The 23883-nt window shown below is 43.1% G+C and overlaps 1 protein-coding gene across 1 annotated transcript in view; it reads right to left on the reverse strand.

Annotated features, from left to right (window-relative positions):
• Positions 1 to 23883, reverse strand: part of LOC139396970 (focal adhesion kinase 1-like) — a gene marked incomplete at its 3' end in the record, with an annotated part of 66625 nt that overhangs the window by 13268 nt on the left and 29474 nt on the right. Inside the window, exons 6-13 of the mRNA XM_071143912.1 lie at positions 21490 to 21630; positions 20959 to 21036; positions 20658 to 20765; positions 19212 to 19329; positions 17769 to 17811; positions 15230 to 15291; positions 3644 to 3700; positions 455 to 475 (exon numbers count right to left, since the gene is read on the reverse strand). Coding sequence (XP_071000013.1) covers positions 455 to 475; positions 3644 to 3700; positions 15230 to 15291; positions 17769 to 17811; positions 19212 to 19329; positions 20658 to 20765; positions 20959 to 21036; positions 21490 to 21630 — 628 coding nt within the window. The remainder of the gene's footprint in view (positions 1 to 454; positions 476 to 3643; positions 3701 to 15229; positions 15292 to 17768; positions 17812 to 19211; positions 19330 to 20657; positions 20766 to 20958; positions 21037 to 21489; positions 21631 to 23883) is intronic.

Here is a 23883-nt window from a genome sequence, read left to right on the forward strand (position 1 = left end):
TATTCTGGAGGGCCAGTGAGTGGCCCTGCTGCAGCAGTACTGTGTCTGACTAGTGGCTGTGGTCCCTTCCATCCATAACGGGTCAATAGGACAGCTTGGCTGCACTATTCATCTTTCTCTGGGCTGGACAGTGTCTATTCACCAACACTCAATACATCAATCAAAACACTACATGTACAGCTATTTTGGCAAAATGAAAGAAAATGACAGAAACACAATCACACAAGTCAAACCAGAGGTAGACCTGGGTCAAATGGTAAATACCTCCAGATACCTGATGTAGCATGGATATAGATTGGCCTTGTGCGACCACTCCATTGGTTCAATTGCACACTAAATCAAGTGTAGCTCAAGTATTTGAAAGTATTTAACATATATGGTTGACCCTGGTCTGACAACCACAATACAACCAAAAGGCAATCCTCAAGTACAGGGCTGAGACGCACACCATTACCTTCCTCTAGTCCATAGTATTCTGCAGGGCAGTTCATGTGAGGAGAAATCTTTTAGAGGGTACATCAACATTGGAGGAACATAACTTTTAAAATGGTTTAAACTGTACGAAAGGTCCCTCCCTCTTCCCTTGTCCCTGGTTTGGAGAAACACATGACTAAGTAAGAGTGCTTTTCTGGCAAAGGGGAGTGACATTTGTTGCATGTAGAAGACAGTCAGTGCAAACGAACTGCAGGGAGATTAATACCCTTGGACTACACTGCCATTTGTTAGCAGCCTCTGCTGGCTGGCTGTGTGTGTGTGTGCGTGTGTGTGCGTGTGCATGTGTACACATAATATACACGGCTAGCGTGTCAGGCTATGTTAAATACTTCTCCACTGTTATGATATAAAGTAAACTATGGAGTCGTGTGGAGGACAATCTTAGAAAAAATATTTCCAAAAGGGTTCTTCAGCTGTCCCCATAGGAGAACCCTTTTTAGTTCCAGGCAGAACACTTTTTGGGGTTCCAGGTAGAACCTAGGGTTATTCAAAGGGTTTTCCTACGGGGAAAGCCGAAGAACCATTTTAGGTTCTACATACAGTCGAAGTGGGAAGTTTACATACACCTTAGCCAAACACATTTAAACTCAGTTTGTAAAAATTCATGACATTTAATCAGAGTTAAAATTCCGTCTTAGGTCAGTTAGGATCATCACATTTAAGAATGTGAAATGTCAGAATAATAGTAGAGAGAATGATTTATTTCAGCTTTTATTTATTTCATCACATTCACAGTGGTTCAGAAGTTTAAATACACTCAATTAGTATTTGGTAGCATTGCCTTTAAATAGTTTAACTTGGGTCAAACGTTTTGGGTAGCCTTCCACAAGCTTCCCACAATAAGTTGGGTGAATGTTGGCCCATTCCTCCTGACAGAGCTGGTGTAACTGAGTCGGGTTTATAGGCATACTTGCTTGCACACGCTTTTTCAGTTATGCCCACAAATGTTCTATAGGATTGAGGTCAGGGCTTTGTGATGGCCACTCCAATACCTTGACTTTGTTGTCCTTAAGCCATTTTGCCACAACTTTGGAAGTATGCTTCGGGTCATTGTCCATTTGGAAGACCCATTTGCGGCCAAGCTTTAAATTCCTGACTGATGTCTTGAGATGTTGCTTCAATATATCCACATTATGTTCCCTCCTCATGATGCCATCTATTTTGTGAAGTGCACCAGTCCCTCCTGCAGCAAAGACATCCCTACAACATGATGCTGCCACCCCCGTGCTTCACGGTTGGGATGGTGTTCTTCAGCTTGCAAGCCTCCCCCTTTTTACTCCAAACATAACGATGGTCATTATGGCCAAACAGTTCTATTTTTGTTTCATCAGACCAGAGGACATTTCTCCAAAAAGTACGATCTTTGTCCACATGTGCAGTTGCAAACCGTAGTCTGGCTTTTTTTATGGAGGTTTTGGAGCAGTGGCTTCTTCCTTGCTGAGCGGCCTTTCAGGTTATGTCGATAAAGGACTCGTTTAACTGTGGATATAGATACTTTTGTATCTGTTTCCTCCAGCATCTTCACAAGGTCCTTTACTATTGTTCTGGGATTGATTAGCACTTTTCGCACCTAAGTACGTTCATCTCTAGGAGACAGAACGCGTCCCCTTCCTGAGCTGTCTGTATGTGGTCCCATGGTGTTTATACTTGTGTACTATTGTTTGTACAGATGAATGTGGTACCTTCAGGCATTTGGAAATTACTCCCAAGGATGAATCAGACTTGTGGATGTCTACAATTGTTTTTCTGAGGTCTTGGCTGATTTCTTTTGAAACTCATTCTACTAATAGTGATTTTCCCCATGATGTCAAGCAAAGTGGCACTGAGTTTGAAGGTAGACCTTGAAATACATCCACAGGTACACCTCCACTTGACTCAAATTACGTCAATTAGCCTATCAGAAGCTTCAAAAGCCAGAACTTAATTGTCTGGAATTTTTCAAGCTGTTTAAAGGCACAGTCAACTTAGTGTATGTAAACTTCTGACCCACTGGAATTGCGAGACATTGAACTATAAATGAAATAATCTGTCTGTAAAAAATTGTGGGAAAAATGACATGCACGACTTGACAAAACTATAGTTTGTTAACAAGACATTTGTGGAGTGGTTGAAAAACGAGTTTTAATGACTCCAACCTAAGTGTATGTAAACTAGGTTGAATGACTCCAACCTAAGTGTATGTAAACTAGTTTTAATGACTCCAACCTAAGTGTATGTAAACTAGTTTTAATGACTCCAACCTAAGTGTATGTAAACTAGTTTTAATGACTCCAACCTAAGTGTATGTAAACTAGTTTTAATGACTCCAACCTAAGTGTATGTAAACTAGTTTTAATGACTCCAACCTAAGTGTATGTAAACTAGGTTTAATGATTCCAACCTAAGTGTATGTAAACTAGGTTTAATGATTCCAACCTAAGTGTATGTAAACTAGGTTTAATGACTCCAACCTAAGTGTATGTAAACTTCCCACTTCAACTGAAACACCTTTTTTCCCTAAGAGTGAAGGACAAAGGACAGATACGTCATGAAAAATGAAATGTTGAGAGGAAACTGTTTGCGCAGCAGAAGACACAGTCAAAGCCAACTCATTCTACTAATAGTGATCGACAGATCCACCTCATGCACTCTGTGTTGGGGATTCCCCGTGTAAATATGATTCTAGCTTTTTGTGAACTACTCTCTATCAACAGTAATAGTTACATTAAAGATGAACATAAAATAATTGAGAAACATTATTGCCTCTTGAAAACTAGTTAAGAGAAGAACAATCTAAATAAAACTGCTACAAATGTGGTAGCAAAAATCTGAACTCTGAAAATAAAAAATGAAGAACTGAAAGATGCCTAACACCAACTTGACCTCTGTAGCTTTGGTGCTTTCAGAGAACTCCAGTCTCAATGACCCCAGGAAGGCAGAATGTGGTAACAGCCAATCAGAAAGTGGGGCACACTTCTCCAAACTGTGTTAAAGCTGTACACTAGAGGCCACGATCAAAGGCCCACGGGGTCTGGAGAGAACATCTGGTCTGCAGCTCACCACTGAGACACTCTAAAACCCAGCACCGCTGTCTGTCGCTGCCTCCCTCATCCTCCTCAGCACATGATCCCTTACTTACTCCCTGTGTGACAGATGCTACGGTACTCACTGGAGGGCATGGTGTAGGTATCCTCATCATCTATGATCTCCGCATAGTCGTCTGTCTCTGGGGGAAAAAGAGAGCGACACACAGTGAGAGGGAGAGATAGAGAGAGGTGAGGATAATGAACAGCAGCATTCTGACTCTAAGCAGGATAGCCCAACATGACAGACAGGAGTTAGGCTAGGCGTTAATCTAACTACGTCTAGACTTGTACTTAACTTACCTTTAGTACAATAAAGTACCTTTACCAAAAACTAACCATTTCAAAGTTGTTAACCCTTAACAACAAACCCCCCCTTCACACATATGACAAACAGCCCAGCTCTGTGATGTGCCTCCCTCTGCGTTCTCCCACCATGTTCCTCAGGTCTGAGCTGTGCTCCAATAGCAGCAGTGGTATTTGAGTGAGGGGAGGAGGGATGAGGAGGAGTTTCCCCCCCCAGAGAAACGTCTTCAGGAAAAACAGATTGAGTCACGGGTAACTCCAGAGTCATTGGGTGAGCCTGTCTATCCTGACTGCTGTGATTTTAAGGAAGAAGCAGAAGTTTCCAGGAAAATATAACACACAGAGGAATGTTGAGACAGCCCTGCTTTGTGCAGCCTGAGATAAAGAAGAAAAGCTGCTGATAAGTCAAATGATTTGATTTGATTCAGGACTACTGTTAAAAAGCTGTGAAATGCTATGATAGTGTGTCATTATTAAAGAAGGAAAAAAAGATAAGGGTTACTCAAAAATGACTAGAAAACGTAGGAAAATCAGAGCACTCTGAAAAGTGTAGAACGTACCCAAATGGACAGACAGAGTGACAGAATAATATGACCCATTCTATCCATAACGAGGACACCACAGATCATTGTAGAAGCCCTGTGTTGTAGGTAGCATGCACGAGAGAGAGAGAGAGAGAGAGAGAGAGAGAGAGAGAGAGAGAGAGAGAGAGAGAGGTGAAAAACACAGATTAGGGAATGTTTACTGGCCCTCTTAGAGAAAGTTGACAGCAAAATAACGAGTTTAAAGGTCAAAACCAAGTTGCAGCCACTTCTTACTAACTCTCAGGGGATTCTCCCAGATGTTGATAGGGTGATGATAGTAAGAGGCTGCCAAGTGAGTAACATACACAGGTCAAAGAGACACCTCACTGTAAGTAGGTCACACACACACACACACACACACACACACACACACACACACCCAAAAGGGTTAGGGGAAGTGTAACTTCAGAGAGCATCTCAGTTAGTTGAACAACATTGGAATGGAAGTCCTGGTGTAGTATTTGTGCTGAGCTAAAATATTTTGTTTCATCCTCATACAAAGACTGCAGAGAGATTTCATTCTATCAGGATCATACAAAGTCTGCAGAGAGATTTCATTCTTTCAGGGTCATACAAAGTCTGCAGAGAGATTTCATTCTTTCAGGGTCATACAAAGTCTGCAGAGAGATTTCATTCTATCAGGACCATACAAAGTCCATGACCACTCAGAGAAGAGAGGAAAACAACACTTCTAAGACACGGTGCCAACATTCATCTTGTAACGGTTGTCGTCGGTGGAAGAAGGAGAGGACCAAAGTGGTTAGTGTTCATCTTAATTTAATAATAATCCAAACTGAACACTTCAAATTACAAAACAATAAACGTGACAACCTAAACAGTCCTATCTGGTGCAGACACACAAAGACTGAAAACAACCACCCACAAACCCCAACAGAAAACAGGCTACCTAAATATGGTTCCCAATCAGAGACAATGACTAACACCTGCCTCTGATTGAAACACAAAACATAGACTACCCACCCAACTCACGCCCTGACCATACTAAATAAAGACAAAACATAGACTACCCACCCAAACGCACGCCCTGACCATACTAAATAAACACAAAACATAGACTGCCCACCCCAACTCACGCCCTGACCATACTAAATAAAGACAAAACATAGACTACCCACCCCAACTCACGCCCTGACCATACTAAATAAAGACAAAACATAGACTACCCACCCAACTCACGCCCTGACCATACTAAATAAAGACAAAACATAGACTACCCACCCCAATTCACGCCCTGACCATACTAAATAAAGACAAAACATAGACTGCCCACCCCAACTCACGCCCTGACCATACTAAATAAAGACAAAACATAGACTACCCACCCCAACTCACACCCTGACCATACTAAATAAATACAAAACATAGACTACCCACCCCAACTCACGCCCTGACCATACCGAATAAATACAAAACATAGACTGCCCACCCCAACTCACGCCCTGACCATACTAAATAAAGACAAAACATAGACTACCCACCCCAACTCACGCCCTGACCATACTAAATAAAGACAAAACATAGACTACCCACCCCAACTCACGCCCTGACCATACTAAATAAAGACAAAAAAGACAAAACATAGACAAAACTACCCACCCCAACTCACGCCCTGACCATACTAAATAAAGACAAAACATAGACTGCCCACCCCAACTCACGCCCTGACCATACTAAATAAAGACAAAACATAGACTACCCACCCCAACTCACGCCCTGACCATACTAAATAAATACAAAACATAGACTACCCACCCCAACTCACGCCCTGACCATACTAAATAAATACAAAACATAGACTGCCCACCCCAACTCACGCCCTGACCATACTAAATAAAGACAAAACATAGACTACCCACCCCAACTCACGCCCTGACCATACTAAATAAAGACAAAACATAGACTACCCACCCCAACTCACGCCCTGACCATACTAAATAAAGACAAAACATAGACTACCCACCCAACTCACGCCCTGACCATACTAAATAAACACAAAACATAGACTACCCACCCCAACTCACGCCCTGACCATACTAAATAAAGACAAAACATAGACTACCCACCCAACTCACGCCCTGACCATACTAAATAAAGACAAAACATAGACTACCCACCCCAACTCACACCCTGACCATACTAAATAAAGACAAAACATAGACTACCCACCCCAACTCACGCCCTGACCATACTAAATAAAGACAAAACATAGACTGCCCATCCCAACTCACGCCCTGACCATACTAAATAAAGACAAAACATAGACTACCCACCCCAACTCACACCCTGACCATACTAAATAAAGACAAAACATAGACTACCCACCCCAACTCACACCCTGACCATACTAAATAAAGGCAAAACATAGACTACCCACCCCAACTCACACCCTGACCATACTAAATAAACACAAAACATAGACTATCCACCCAACTCACGCCCTGACCATACTAAATAAAGACAAAACATAGACTGCCCACCCAACTCACGCCCTGACCATACTAAATAAACACAAAACATAGACTGCCCACCCAACTCAACTAAATAAACACAAAACATAGACTGCCCACCCAACTCACACCCTGACCATACTAAATAAAGACAAAACATAGACTGCCCAACCAACTCACACCCTGACCATACTAAATAAAGACAAAACATAGACTACCCACCCCAACTCACGCCCTGACCATACTAAATAAAGACAAAACATAGACTACCCACCCCAACTCACGCCCTGACCATACTAAATAAAGACAAAACATAGACTGCCCATCCCAACTCACGCCCTGACCATACTAAATAAAGACAAAACATAGACTACCCACCCCAACTCACACCCTGACCATACTAAATAAAGACAAAACATAGACTACCCACCCCAACTCACGCCCTGACCATACTAAATAAAGACAAAACATAGACTACCCACCCCAACTCACGCCCTGACCATACTAAATAAAGACAAAACATAGACTACCCACCCCAACTCACACCCTGACCATACTAAATAAAGACAAAACATAGACTACCCACCCCAACTCACGCCCTGACCATACTAAATAAAGACAAAACAAAGGAAATAAAGGTCAGAACGTGACACATCTAAACATTCTGCATCAGAACTATCTCAACTGAACCGTGTACAACCTTATCGTGCAAGGTAATGACAGGGAATAAGAGAGTTATACAACATGACAATACATTCAACTACAGTGATGCCTGAGCATATCTAGCATGGGTCTTCACAAAGTTATTCCCTATGTAGTGCACTACTTTCAACCAGGGTCCAAAGTAGTGCCCTGAATAGGGTGCCATTATATAGGGAATAGGGTGCCACAACAAGACTTCTCCCCAGTACCATCATGATCATATGGGGGGACTCGAGTTTCACACAAGCATCCCTCTATTCGTTCTGAGTGTGCTGTGTCAATGGGACCATATGCACACAAGCCTGTCTGTCCCGTGCTCCACCCTGCTCCTCCCTGCTCCATCCACCCTCTCAATCAGCTCTTTATCTGACACTCACCCAGTAGTCATTAACATTCTACTGTGATGTGGGCCAGAGACTGGGGGAAGAGCTCTGTGACATTTAAACTGGAGAGATAGGATGGAGAGGACACACACACACAGACACACACACAGTCTTGCACAGCTACAGTAACCTTGTGGGGACACACAATTCAGTACCATTCAAAATCCTATTTTCCCTAACCCCTAACCCTAACCCCTGGGGTGGCAGGTAGCCTAGTGGTTAGAGCATTGGACTAGTAACCAAAAGATTGCTGGATCGAATCCCCTGGCTGACAAGGTAAAAATCTGTCGTTCTGCCCCTGAACAAGGCCACTGTTCCCCCAATAGGGCGTCATTGTAAATAAGAATTTGTTCTTAACTGACTTGCCTAGTTAAATAAAGGTATAAAATATTATAAGGTATATATATATATTATAATAATAATAATCCGTACCCTAGCCTAATTTTAATCTTAACCCTAAACCTCCTAGAAATAGCCTTTGACCTTGTTGAGACTAACAATATGCCCCCAGTTGTTCAAATGTTTGTTTGTTTACTATTAGTTAAATAGTTAAACACGTCCACACACACACAGGCCTGTGCCCACTGACACAGTGTTAAGTTGATAGATGAGGTGCTGTGGGGTGAGGATGTATTGCCAGAGCCAGACAGTACTTGGCTGGCTGGTGAAATGTAACCTTGGGTGTAATTTGTGCCATTGGTCTTGTCTGGTCCTGATGGTTGATTCATAGTGATGTTTTATAGAGCCGTCTGATTGATGGTTGATTCATAGTGATGTTTTATAGAGCCGTCTGATAACAGACTGATGGTTGATTCATAGTGATGTTTTACAGAGCCGTCTGATAACAGACTGAGGGTTGATTCATAGTGATGTTCTACAGAGCCGTCTGATAACAGACTGATGGTTGATTCATAGTGATGTTTTATAGAGTCGTCTGATAACAGACTGATGGTTGATTCATAGTGATGTTCTACAGAGCCGTCTGATAACAGACTGATGGTTGATTCATAGTGATGTTTTACAGAGCCGTCTGATAACAGACTGATGGTTGATTCATAGTGATGTTTTATAGAGCCGTCTGATAACAGACTGATGGTTGATTCATAGTGATGTTTTATAGAGTCGTCTGATAACAGACTGATGGTTGATTCATAGTGATGTTTTATAGAGTCGTCTGATAACAGACTGATGGTTGATTCATAGTGATGTTCTACAGAGCCGTCTGATAACAGACTGATGGTTGATTCATAGTGATGTTTTACAGAGCCGTCTGATAACAGACTGATGGTTGATTCATAGTGATGTTTTATAGAGCCGTCTGATAACAGACTGATGGTTGATTCATAGTGATGTTTTATAGAGTCGTCTGATAACAGACTGATGGTTGATTCATAGTGATGTTTTATAGAGCCGTCTGATTGATGGTTGATTCATAGTGATGTTCTACAGAGTCGTCTGATAACAGACTGATGGTTGATTCATAGTGATGTTTTACAGAGCTGTCTGATAACAGACTGATGGTTGATTCATAGTGATGTTTTATAGAGCCGTCTGATAACAGACTGATGGTTGATTCATAGTGATGTTTTACAGGTACCAATAAATTAAACCCCCCCCAAAAATGTGAACCTAAATCTAGGCCAGACTGCACCAATATATCAGCTAGATAACCAACAAACCACATCACCGGATCCCTATGGAACCTGGTAAAAAATAGTGCCCTATAAAGGGGATAGGGTCCCATTTGGGACTCAACCAAGGCATTGCCAGATAGGACCAGAAGACTATAAAATGTAATGTAGCTTGTATGGTGCTTCAACAGCCCACTAGGATGTGGTGAACATTGTGTAGGAAGAGGGAGCCATATGTACTTTCACTATTCTACTCATACTATGTGTTCAGCTCCACCGGAGCATCAGAGTGCTCATATCAAAGCACATGTCAGACATCTAGCTGACTGATGGGCTGTCAATCATCACAAGTATTCTACTGACATCTCTGCATCCTGTCTGTCACCACTGCATGCACTAATAAACTTGCAGACTTGTTTTTGAGTTGCTGTGCGTTTTGTTGCCAACCTGTTTTGCTACCTGACAAATTTACGGTTTTTACTTTTTAATTACCGTTTATATTTTTGTTTTTTCCTACTCAACTTTTTCACTCCGGACGCTTTATCTGGACACGGTTCGTCAGGACCTCCAACAGCCGAAGCTAAGTAGTAACATTAACATGATGCCTTCTAATTGCAGTCGCTGTACTCGCCTTACGGCGAGGATAGCTGTGCTACAAGCCCAGCTTCAGACGCAATCGCTAGGCAAGGGTAATTTCAGTGTAGGAAAGGATGAAACCGCGTCTGTGCCACCAGTAAGTACAGATAGTAGTATAAATCCCCTGGCACAGTCCCCGCAGCCGGACAACTTTCTCACGGTTTCTGGAAGGAAATGCTGTAGGAACGCTCAACCGGTGTCGCTCATTCAGCCGACAGAAACGTTCAACCGGTTTTCCCCATTAAGCAGCGGGTCGGAGTCAGAGGCCGAGTCTTCTCTGGTCTCTACTCCTCCCGTTACGGGGTCTGAGACGCCGAAGTTTCCCACCATTAGCTCTGACAAATTGAAAACTCTAGTCATTGGCGACTCCATTACCCGCAGTATTAGACTTAAAACGAATCATCCAGCGATCATACACTGTTTACCGGGGGGCAGGGCTACCGACGTTAAGGCTAATCTGAAGATGGTGCTGGCTAAAGCTAAAACTGGCGAGTGTAGAGAGTATAGAGATATTGTTATCCACGTCGGCACCAACGATGTTAGGATGAAACAGTCAGAGATCACCAAGCGCAACATAGCTTCTGCGTGTAAATCAGCTAGAAAGATGTGTTGGCATTGAGTAATTGTCTCTGGCCCCCTCCCAGTTAGGGGGAGTGATGAGCTCTACAGCAGAGTCTCACAACTCAATCGCTGGTTGAAAACTGTTTTCTGCCCCTCCCAAAAGATAGAATTTGTAGATAATTGGCCCTCTTTCTGGGACTCACCCACAAACAGGACCAAGCCTGACCTGCTGAGGAGTGACGGACTCCATCCTAGCTGGAGGGGTGCTCTCATTTTATCTACCAACATAGACAGGGCTCTAACTCCTCTAGCTCCACAATGAAATAGGGTGCAGGCCAGGCAGCAGGCTGTTAGCCAGCCTGCCAGCATAGTGGAGTCTGCCACTAGCACAGTCAGTGTAGTCAGCTCAGCTATCACCATTGAGACCGTGTCTGTGCCTCGACCTAGGTTGGGCAAAACTAAACATGGTGGTGTTCGCCTTAGCAATCTCACTAGGATAAAGACCACCTCCATTCCTGTCATTATTGAAAGAGATCATGATACCTCACATCTCAAAATAGGGCTACTTAATGTTAGATCCCTTACTTCAAAGGCAATTATAGTCAATGAACTAATCACTGATCATAATCTTGATGTGATTGGCCTGACTGAAACATGGCTTAAGCCTGATGAATTTACTGTGTTAAATGAGGCCTCACCTCCTGGCTACACTAGTGACCATATCCCCCGTGCATCCCGCAAAGGCGGAGGTGTTGCTAACATTTACGATAGCAAATTTCAATTTACAAAAAAAAAAAATGACGTTTTCGTCTTTTGAGCTTCTAGTCATGAAATCTATGCAGCCTACTCAATCACTTTTTATAGCTACTGTTTACAGGCCTCCTGGGCCATATACAGCGTTCCTCACTGAGTTCCCTGAATTCCTATCGGACCTTGTAGTCATAGCGGATAATATTCTAATCTTTGGTGACTTTAATATTCACATGGAAAAGTCCACAGACCCACTCCAAAAGGCTTTCGGAGCCATCATCGACTCAGTGGGTTTTGTCCAACATGTCTCTGGACCCACTCACTGTCACAGTCATACGCTGGACCTAGTTTTGTCCCATGGAATAAATGTTGTGGATCTTAATGTTTTTCCTCATAATCCTGGACTATCGGACCACCATTTTATTACGTTTGCAATTGCAACAAATAATCTGCTCAGACCCCAACCAAGGATCATCAAAAGTCGTGCTATAAATTCACAGACAACACAAAGATTCCTTGATGTCCTTCCAGATTCCCTCTGTCTACCCAAGGACGCCAGAGGACAAAAATCAGTTAACCACCTAACTGAGGAACTCAACTTAACCTTGCGCAATACCCTAGATGCAGTTGCACCCCTAAAAACTAAAAACATTTCTCATAAGAAACTAGCTCCCTGGTACACAGAAAATACCCGAGCTCTGAAGCTTGCTTCCAGAAAATTGGAACGGAAATGGCGCCACACCAAACTGGAAGTCTTCCGACTAGCTTGGAAAGACAGTACCGTGCAGTATCGAAGAGCCCTTACTGCTGCTCGATCATCCTATTTTTCTAACTTAATTGAGGAAAATAAGAACAATCCGAAATTCCTTTTTGATACTGTCGCAAAGCTAACTAAAAAGCAGCATTCCCCAAGAGAGGATGACTTTCACTTTAGCAGTGATAAATTCATGAACTTCTTTGAGGAAAAGATTATGATTATTAGAAAGCAAATTACAGACTCCTCCTTAAATCTGCGTATTCCTTCAAAGCTCAGTTGTCCTGAGTCTGCACAACTCTGCCAGGACCTAGGATCAAGAGAGACGCTCAAGTGTTTTAGTATTATATCTCTTGACACAATGATGAAAATAATCATGGCCTCTAAACCTTCAAGCTGCATACTGGACCCTATTCCAACTAAACTACTGAAAGAGCTGCTTCCTGTGCTTGGCCCTCCTATGTTGAACATAATAAACGGCTCTCTATCCACCGGATGTGTACCAAACTCACTAAAAGTGGCAGTAATAAAGCCTCTCTTGAAAAAGCCAAACCTTGACCCAGAAAATAGAAAAAACTATCGGCCTATATCGAATCTTCCATTCCTCTCAAAAATTTTAGAAAAGGCTGTTGTGCAACAACTCACTGCCTTCCTGAAGACAAACAATGTATACAAAATGCTTCAGTCTGGTTTTAGACCCCATCATAGCACTGAGACGGCACTTGTGAAGGTGGTAAATGACATTTTAATGGCATCGGACCGAGGCTCTGCATCTGTCCTCGTGCTCCTAGACCTTAGTGCTGCTTTTGATATCATCGATCACCACATTCTTTTGGAGAGATTGGAAACCCAAATTGGTCTACACGGACAAGTTCTGGCCTGGTTTAGATCTTATCTGTCGGAAAGATATCAGTTTGTCTCTGTGAATGGTTTCACAGTTGACAAATCAACTGTAAATTTCGGTGTTCCTCAAGGTTCCGTTTTAGGACCACTATTGTTTTCACTATATATTTTACCTCTTGGGGATGTTATTCGAAAACATAATGTTAACTTTCACTGCTATGCGGATGACACACAGCTGTACATTTCAATTAAACATGGTGAAGCCCCAAAATTGCCCTTGCTAGAAGAATGTGTTTCAGACATAAGGAAGTGGATGGCTGCAAACTTTCTACTTTTAAACTCGGACAAAACAGAGATGCTTGTTCTAGGTCCCAAGAAACAAAGAGATCTTCTGTTGAATCTGACAATTAATCTTAATGGTTGTACAGTCGTCTCAAATAAAACTGTGAAGGACCTCGGCGTTACTCTGGACCCTGATCTCTCTTTTGAAGAACATATCAAGACCATTTCAAGGACAGCTTTTTTCCATCTACGTAACATTGCAAAAATCAGAAACTTTCTGTCCAAAAATGATGCAGAAAAATTGATCCATGCTTTTGTCACTTCCAGGTTAGACTACTGCAATGCTCTACTTTCCGGCTACCCGGATAAAGCACTAAATAAACTTCAGTTAGTGCTAAATACGGCTGCTAGAATCCTGACTAGAACCAAAAAATTTGATCATATTACTCCAGTGCTAGCCTCTCTACACTGGCTTCCTGTCAAAGCAAGGGCTGATTTCAAGGTTTTACTGCTAACCTACAAAGCATTACATGGGCTTGCTCCTACCTATCTCTCTGATTTGGTCCTGCCGTACATACCTACACGTACGCTACGGTCACAAGACGCAGGCCTCCTAATTGTCCCTAGAATTTTTAAGCAAACAGCTGGAGGCAGGGCTTTCTCCTATAGAGCTCCATTTTTATGGAACGGTCTGCCTACCCATGTCAGAGACGCAAACTCGGTCTCAACCTTTAAGTCTCTACTGAAGACTCATCTCTTCAGTGGGTCATATGATTGAGTGTAGTCTGGCCCAGGAGTGGGAGGGTGAACGGAAAGGCTCTGGAGCAACGAACCGCCCTTGCTGTCTCTGCCTGGCCGGTTCCCCTCTTTCCACTGGGATTTTCTGCCTCTAACCCTATTACAGGGGCTGAGTCACTGGCTTTACTGGGGCTCTCTCATGCCGTCCCTGGAGGGGGTGCGTCACCTAAGTGGGTTGAGTCACTGATGTAGTCATCCTGTCTGGGTGACTACTCTCTCTCGGAGGACCTGAGCCCTAGGACCATGCCCCAGGACTACCTGACATGATGACTCCTTGCTGTCCCCAGTCCACCTGGCTGTGCTGCTGCTCCAGTTTCAACTGTTCTGCCTTATTATTATTCGACCATGCTGGTCATTTATGAACATTTGAACATCTTGACCATGTTTTGTTATAATCTCCACCCGGCACAGCCAGAAGAGGACTGGCCATCCCACATAGCCTGGTTCCTCTCTAGGTTTCTTCCTAGGTTTTGGCCTTTCTAGGGAGTTTTTCCTAGCCACCGTGCTTCTACACCTGCATTGCTTGCTGTTTGGGGTTTTAGGCTGGGTTTCTGTACAGCACTTTGAGATATCAGCTGATGTACGAAGGGCTATATAAATAAATTTGATTTGATTTGATTTGATTTAAACCAGTCAATTATGGGATAGTTAACATGGCAGATACTCATTTCAGTAAAGGCTTCTGTGTGGAAAACTGTTTTGTTACCATGGCAAAGACCAACAAGACAACGTATCAACAGCTTCACAGTCCCAGTACAATACCTAACCTCATCTAACCCCAAACCTCTTCCGACCCCAAACCTCTTCCGACCCCAAACCTCATCTGACCCCAAACCTCTTCTGACCCCAAACCTCTTCTGATCCCAAACATCATCTGACCCCAAACCTCATCTGACCCCAAACCTCTTCCGACCCCAAACCTCTTCCGACCCCAAACCCAGGAGACGTGAAAAGAGAGAGTGAGAAGGTCCTACCTGAGACACATGCAACCCTTGTCCGGACCCCCCCATCCAGACGCTTCTCATGGTTGGAGACTCTGTGGAATACAGGTTTGAACAGATGAGTGCTGTACATTTCCCTGTGAAAGGATGGTTTCTCCAGTCACCAGACAACAGAACAGAAAGACAGACTGGCCTGTCCACACTGTGGCACTATGACTGGGCTCTGTTACAGACAGTTCCAGGACCATTCCATTCACTGGCAGGGCATGTTTGGCAGGGGTGCTGCAGGGGGATCCCGATAAGTAGGCCCATCAGCACTTCCAATAGGATATGGTTAAAGGGTTGGGGGGTCAGAGGGGCGGGGACTCAAAACAGGGTCAGAGAAATTCCTCATGATTCTGCCAAAAAGAAGCAGTAGGAGGGGAGCAAGGCTTGTGTTGGTTTTCAGAGCACCTGACTGAAACATGATATGCTGCCTGGAAGAAACTTTCCAGATGAGAGAGGAGAGATAGAGAAGAGAGGAGAGATAGAGAGGAGAGATAGAGAGGAGAGGAGAGATAGAGAGGAGATATAGAGAGAGGAGAGATAGAGAGAAGAGATAGAGAGGACAGATAGAGAGAGGAGAGATAGAGAGGAGAGATAGAGAGAGGAGAGATAGAGAGAGGAGAGATAGAGAGGAGAGGAGAGATAGAGAGGAGATATAGAGAGAGGAGAGATAGAGAGAGGAGAGATAGAGAGGAGATATAGAGAGGAGAGAGAGGAGAGATAGATAGAGAGGGGAGAGATAGAGAGGAGAGATATAGAGAGGAGAGATAGATAGAGAGAGGAGAAATAGAGAAAAGTGATATAGAGAAGAGAGAGAGTGAGCAGAGATAGATAGATAGAGCAGAGATAGATAGAGGGGAGAGATAGAGAGGAGAGATATAGAGAGGAGAGATAGAGAGGAGAGATAGAGGGACATAAAAAAACATTAAATTCAACATACCAATTAGGATCTGGCTAAAAACACTTGAATCAGTTATAGAACCCATTGCCCTTTATGGTTGTGAGGTCTGGGGTCCGCTCACCAACCAAGACTTCACAAAATGGGACAAACACCAAATTTAGACTCTGCATGCAGAATTCTGCAAAAAATATCCTCTGTGTACAACGTAGAACACCAAATAATGCATGCAGAGCAGAATTAGGCCGATACCCACTAATTATCAAAATCCAGAAAAGAGCCTTTAAATTCTACAACCACCTAAAAGGAAGCGATTCCCAAACCTTCCATAACAAAGCCATCACCTACAGAGATATGAACCTGGAGAAGAGTCCCCTAAGCAAGCTGGTCCTGGGGCTCTGTTCACAAACACAAACACACCCTACAGAGCCCCAGGACAGCAGCACAATTAGACCCAACCAAATCATGAGAAAACAAAAATATAATTACTTGACACATTGGAAAGAATTAACAAAAAAACAAAGCAAACTAGAACGCTATTTGGCCCTAAACAGAGAGTACATAGTGGCAGAATACCTGACCACTGTGACTGACCCAAACTTAAGGAAAGCTTTGACTATGTACAGACTCAGTGAGCATAACCTTGCTATTGAGAAAGGTCGCCGTAGGCAGACATGGCTCTCAAGAGAAGATAGGCTATGTGCTCACTGCCCACAAAATGAGGTGGAAACTGAGCTGCACTTCCTAACCTCCTGCCCAATGTATGACCATATTAGAGAGACATAATTCCCTCAGATCCACAACTAATTAAAAAACAAATCCAATTTTGATAAACTCTCATATCTACTGGGTGAAATACCACAGTGTGCCATCATCCCATATCTACTGGGTGAAATCCCACAGTGTGCCATCACAGCAGCAAGATTTGTGACCTGTTGCCACAAGAAAAGGTCAACCAGTGAAGAACAAACACCATTGTAAATACAACCCATATTTATGCTTATTTATTTTCCCCTGTGTACTTTAACCATTTGTACATTGTTACAACACTGTATATGTACATAATATGACAATTGTAATGTCTTTATTATTTTGGAAGTTCTGTATGTGTAATTTTTACTGTTCATTTTATTGTTTATTTCACTTTTGTGTATTATCTACTTCACTTGCTTTGGCAATGTTAAGACATGTTTCCCATGCCAATAAAGCCCCTTGAATTGAATTGAATTGAGAGCCGAGATATATAGAGAGAGGAGAGAGGGGAGAGATAGGAAAGAGTGAGAAGAGATAGGCGAGAGAGAGAAGAGATAGGAGAAAGAGAGAGATATAGAGGAGAGAGAGAAATAGAGGAGAGAGAGATAGAGGATAGAGAGAGAAGAAATAGAAGCGATAGGAGAAAGAGAGAAGAGATAGGAGAGAGAGATATAGAGGATAGAGAGAGAAGAGATAGAAGAGATAGGAGAGAGATATAGAGGAGAGAGAGATAGAGGATAGAGAGAGAAGAGATAGGAGAGAGAGAAGAGATAGAAGATATAGGAGAAAGAGAGAAGAGATAGGAGAGAGAGATAGAGGATAGAGAGAGAAGAGATAGGAGAGAGATATAGAGGAGAGAGAGAGACATGTACTTACTTCGGGGTGGACTTTGGGATGGAAGGTAGCGCTCTCTCTCCCTCTGTTGGTGATTGTTAGAGGGAGTTATATGTAGGGTTAGCAGTACAGTTACAGTCCATCAACAGGATCCATTCTAATGCCCACAGTCACACATGCATCATTATTAATATCATTTCATAATATGAGACATCAAATATGTAACATTCTTTCATTTATGAGCCTAAAGCAGAGAAGAGTCTTACTGGAAAAACATTATGCCAATTACAACATTATCACCACACCTATAATCTGAAATTAAAATCTGTTACAAAACATATGAAGTCGTGGATGAATGTGGGCTCACTTACTGACGAATGTGTATGTTTCATATGATTATGTCTTACCTTTTGGGTTTTGGGTTTGCTTTTCGTGTATCGTGTAATTGATGTGAATATAGACGTGTATCGTGTAATTGATGTGTATATAGATGTGCATTGTGTAATTGGTGTGTATATAAATGTGTATTTGGTAATTGATGTGTATATAGATGTGTATCGTGTAATTGATGTGAATATAGATGTGTATTGTGTAATTGATGTGTATATAGATGTGTATCGTGTAATTGATGTGTATATAGATGTGTATTGTGTAATTGATGTGTATTGATGTGTATCGTGTATATAGATGTGTATATAGATGTGTATCGTGTAATTGATGTGTATATAGATGTGCATTGTGTAATTGATGTGTATATAGATGTGTATCGTGTAATTGATGTGTATATAGATGTGTATCATGTAATTGATGTGTATATAGATGTGTATCGTGTAATTGATGTGTATATAGATGTGTATCGTGTAATTGATGTGTATTGATGTGTTTGACAGGTCGTCATTGTAAATAACAATGTGTTCTTCATGGACACACCTGTATAACTAAAGGTTAAATAAATCCTATTACATCTATCAATCTGTGACCCTACAATCCAGGCTCAGAGCAGTGGAGTCTGGAGCTCTTTCCACCACTGCTCTAACACAGTCATGTCCATTGTCCACAGTACACAACACAGCAGCATGTCAGTCTGAACGTCCACTACATAGAGGAAAAGGGGAATGTCTGCTCACTGTTTTTCAGACGTTCCCTCTCTCTCTGTGTCGGCCTTGTTATTATCCAGATCCTGTTGTTATTGTGGGTGTGTGTAAAAGCCCTCCACTCAGTGTAAAGGTGTCAGCAGCAGTGTTAGTGTTTCAGACGTTCCCTCTCTCTCTGTGTCGGCCTTGTTATTATCCAGATCCTGTTGTTATTGTGGGTGTGTGTAAAACCCCTCCACTCAGTGTAAAGGTGTCAGCAGCAGTGTTAGTGTTTCAGACGTTCCCTCTCTCTCTGTGTCGGCCTTGTTATTATCCAGATCCTGTTGTTATTGTGGGTGTGTGTAAAACCCCTCCACTCAGTGTAAAGGTGTCAGCAGCAGCGTTAGCGTACCCTTTTGAACGCGGACGATGAAGGACTGGGAGACTCCGTTGACCAGGCGACAGTATCCATCTATCAGGTCCGCCATGTTCTCTGCCGTGTTCAGAGACGCTGTGGTCACCGTCAGAGGCTGCAGACACACACAGATACACACACAGACAGTCAAACAGACACAGTCAGACAGACAGTCACAGACAGACACAGTCAGAGAGTCAGACAGACAGACAGACACAATCAGAGAGTCAGACAGACAGTCACAGACAGACAGTCAAACAGACACAGTCAGACAGACAGTCAAACAGACACAGTCAGACAGTCACAGACAGACACAGATACACAGACAGACAGTCAAACAGACACAGTCAGACAGTCACAGACAGACAGTCACAGACAGTCAGACAGACAGACAGACAGACAGACAGACAGACAGACGTGTTTGGTGTCACTCCAAGAGGGAGTGAGAGAGACAGACAGACAGACAGACAGACAGACAGACAGACAGACAGACGTGTTTGGTGTCACTCCAAGAGGGAGTGAGAGAGACAGACAGACAGACAGACAGTCAGTCAGTCAGTCAGTCAGACAGACAGACAGACAGACAGACAGACAGACAGACAGACAGACAGACAGACAGTCAGACAGACAGACAGACAGACAGACAGACAGACAGACAGACAGACAGACAGACAGAGGTGTTTGGTGTCACTCCAAGAGGGAGTGAGAGAGACAGACAGACAGACAGACAGACAGACAGACAGACAGACAGTCAGACAGACAGACAGACAGACAGACAGACAGACAGACAGACAGACAGACAGACAGACAGAGGTGTTTGGTGTCACTCCAAGAGGGAGTGAGAGAGACAGACAGACAGACAGACAGACAGACAGACAGAGTTAGACAGTCAGACAGACACAGTTAGACAGACAGACAGACAGACAGATAGACAGACAGACAGACAGAAATACAGACAGACACAGACAGTCAGAAAGACAGACCGTCAGACAGTCAGACAACAAAGAGGCTTCATCAGGAGGGCTACCTCCTCCAGCTGAGACCTCCAGTTAGGACAAAGCACAGCACATCAAAGGAGAGAAGTGAGAGGACGAACACACACACACAGTCCATCAAAGAACCCATGCAGGGAGGAGTCTGTTTTGCTAGTATCAGGGGTGCGTCTTCTTCCCTAGGAGAATCCCTTAGTGGTCAATCAAGTGTTTACTGCTCAGAGTTCCTCATCTGTCAACCAGCCACAGTGCTGGAAATAACTTCACCGAGGCCACTGCAGGGCATGTTACTGAATTCATACATGCTCACACACACACACACACACACACACACACACACACACACACACACACACACACACACACACACACACACACACACACACATACACACACACACACACACACACACACACACACACACACACACACACACACACACACACAGTACCTCAGGGGCTCCAGCCACATTGAGCAGCAGCATCCCCTGGCGCACCTTGTCCTCCGTGCTGGAGTACTGGATGGTCTGTACCTGGGTGAAGTTGGCCAGATGTGTCGGCTGAACACACAGACAGAACAGAAAGCACAGAATGAAACATCCATGGTGGTTATCATCTTCCTGGCTAGCCTGAACGTCACTGAACGACTGAATAAGACCTGAATTGGGTAGGAAATGTAATTGTACAAAATGTACAGAAGAATGTGAATAAAAGGTGAATCAAGGAAAGGCTTGATAACTCAGCAGTACTCACAGTTGAGCCTTTGTCTGTCAGGTAGCTGATGCCCTCCTCAGGTCCAATGGCAAGCTCCACAGAAATAATCCAACTGGACTAGAATACAGAGAGATGGACACAGAGACAGACAGACAGACAGACAGGCAGACAGACAGACAGACAGGCAGACAGGCAGACAGACAGGCAGACAGTCAGACAGACAGACAGACAGGCAGGACAGACAGACAGACAGACACAGGCAGGACAGACAGACAGACAGACAGACAGAGAGACAGGCAGGACAGACAGACAGACAGAGGCAGGACAGACAGACAGACAGGCAGGACAGACAGACAGAGAGACAGGCAGGACAGACAGACAGACAGTCAGAGAGACAGATGAAAGAAGCAACAGTGTTTGATATGCCCAGCAGGTGTCACTGTGAAACACGTCATGAAGACTACTGAGCTGATCTCTTCCTATCTGGAACCCTGCCAGCCAGGGTTTCCCTGAGGACAGCCAAGCGTTATCACAGTGGGATGGTGAAACCTCTATCACTAGCCTACTTACCCCAAGGGCACATTTAAAACATTCCTTGTCGAATCTGTAAATAGGAGACAGGATCTCAAAGAACTTGAGAATGCTCTGTTCATCGTTTAGGTTGGCAAATTGTTTGAAGGTCTGCTGGATGAGTTTCCTTAGTGGTTTAGCCTTGGAGAGTGGAGAGAGAGAGAGATACAAAGGGTAAGGACTCCTACATGTCTTGGTAAGAAGAAAGTTACTAACAACAAATAAAGACTGAGGGTAGGAAAAATGGAACATCCTTATCAATTATAAGGCTACACCTACAAATAGTGATTATCAAAACATCATCAACACAACTAAATGATCACACAGTACGTGTTTGGATTGACTCTCAACACAAAGTCAACTCTAAGCATTATTATTCCTTAGAAGAGTCATTCCTCAGCATCCTATCAGATGACTCATAGACACATCCACACCAGGAGCCTCTGACACCACAGCCCAATAATGAGTCATGACAATAAGATCATCTGCATCCTGTGAAAGCAGAAACTCTATCTGTCTCATCACCTTCTCCTCCCATCACTCCCACTAATTACAAGCATTCCAAAGGAAAATCACAAACAAATCACAAATCTATGCTTTGAAATTCAAAAAGTGGAAAAGACAAATTGCTGAATCTAATCAGATTTTCTAGGATGACGACACTTCATTTGATCCTTGAAAGCATTTACACGAATCTGAAATGGGTAAAAAAACAAGATGTTCTAATTATGCAAATATTAACTTGGAGGAGCATCAATTATGAACCGCCTAAATGGATAACAAAAATCAAGGTAATTAGTCACATGATGGGTTCTGGGATCCTGTATGAGTGCTCTCCTGTGCACATCTCTACACAACAAATTCATCTCTGTCAGTCTGCTCAATTAGTGTACAAAGCCTACTGAGTGAACCATCCATTTTCAGTTGCGTCTCGGTATCATTCATGGTGTTTCATAAATCAAAGCCTGATACCAGTTAGTCTCAGTTGCTGTGTCTTACACATACAGATGTAGGATCGTAATTTGACCAGTATCGCCGAAGCTAAATAATCCTGCAGCAACAGGATTTGAACGTTTAGTCCATAATGTTGCGTGATCGGTGGAAAGGCTATTAGCTGGCCCAAATGAGGCTACATGAAAAGTGCAAAACTGTTAATATAAACGTTTGTTTTCAGAATTGACCTCTTTCCCAAAAACGTACAGAAAAACTTAGTCTACTTCTCTGCTATTTAAATCTGAAATCAGAATAGAAATATATTCTACCAACCAAATTATAGCACTGGGGGAGGCATACAGCTCACCCCAACTCATTAAACTAACCCGCTATAACAACTAACTAACCAAATTGTAGCACTGGGGGAGGCATACAGCTCACCCCAACTCATTAAACTAACCCGCTATAACAACTAACTAACCAAATTATAGCACTGAGGGAGGCATACATCTCACCCCAACTCATTAAACTAACCCGCTATAACAACTAACTAGCCTAATTATAGCACTGGGGGAGGCATACAGCTCACCCCAACTCATTAAACTAACTCGCTATAACAACTAACTAACCAAATTATAGCACTGGGGGAGGCATACAGCTCACCCCAACTCATTAAACTAACCCGCTATAACAACTAGCTAACCAAATTATAGCACTGGGGGAGGCATACAGCTCACCCCAACTCATTAAACTAACCCGCTATAACAACTAACTAACCTAATTATAGCACTGGAGGAGGCATACAGCTCACCCCAACTCATAAAACTAACCCGCTATAACAACTAACTAACCAAATTATAGCACTGGGGGAGGCATACAGCTCACCCCAACTCATTAAACTAACCCGCTATAACAACTAACTAACCAAATTATAGCACTGGGGGAGGCATACATCTCACCCCAACTCATTAAACTAACCCGCTATAACAACTAACTAACCAAATTATAGCACTGGGGGAGGCATACAGCTCACCCCAACTCATTAAACTAACCCGCTATAACAACTAACTAACCAAATTATAGCACTGGGGGAGGCATACAGCTCACCCCAACTCATTAAACTAACCCGCTATAACAACTAACTAACCAAATTATAGCACTGGGGGAGGCATACAGCTCACCCCAACTCATTAAACTAACCCGCTATAACAACTAACTAACCTAATTATAGCACTGGGGGAGGCATACAGCTCACCCCAACTCATTAAACTAACCCGCTATAACAACTAACTAACCTAATTATAGCACTGAGGGAGGCATACATCTCACCCCAACTCATTAAACTAACCCGCTATAACAACTAACTAACCAAATTATAGCACAGGGGGAGGCATACATCTCACCCCAACTCATTAAACTAACCCGCTATAACAACTAACTAACCAAATTATAGCACTGGGG

Source organism: Oncorhynchus clarkii, unplaced genomic scaffold, assembly GCF_045791955.1.
Source record: "Oncorhynchus clarkii lewisi isolate Uvic-CL-2024 unplaced genomic scaffold, UVic_Ocla_1.0 unplaced_contig_11758_pilon_pilon, whole genome shotgun sequence".
NCBI classification, from domain to species: domain Eukaryota; kingdom Metazoa; phylum Chordata; class Actinopteri; order Salmoniformes; family Salmonidae; genus Oncorhynchus; species Oncorhynchus clarkii.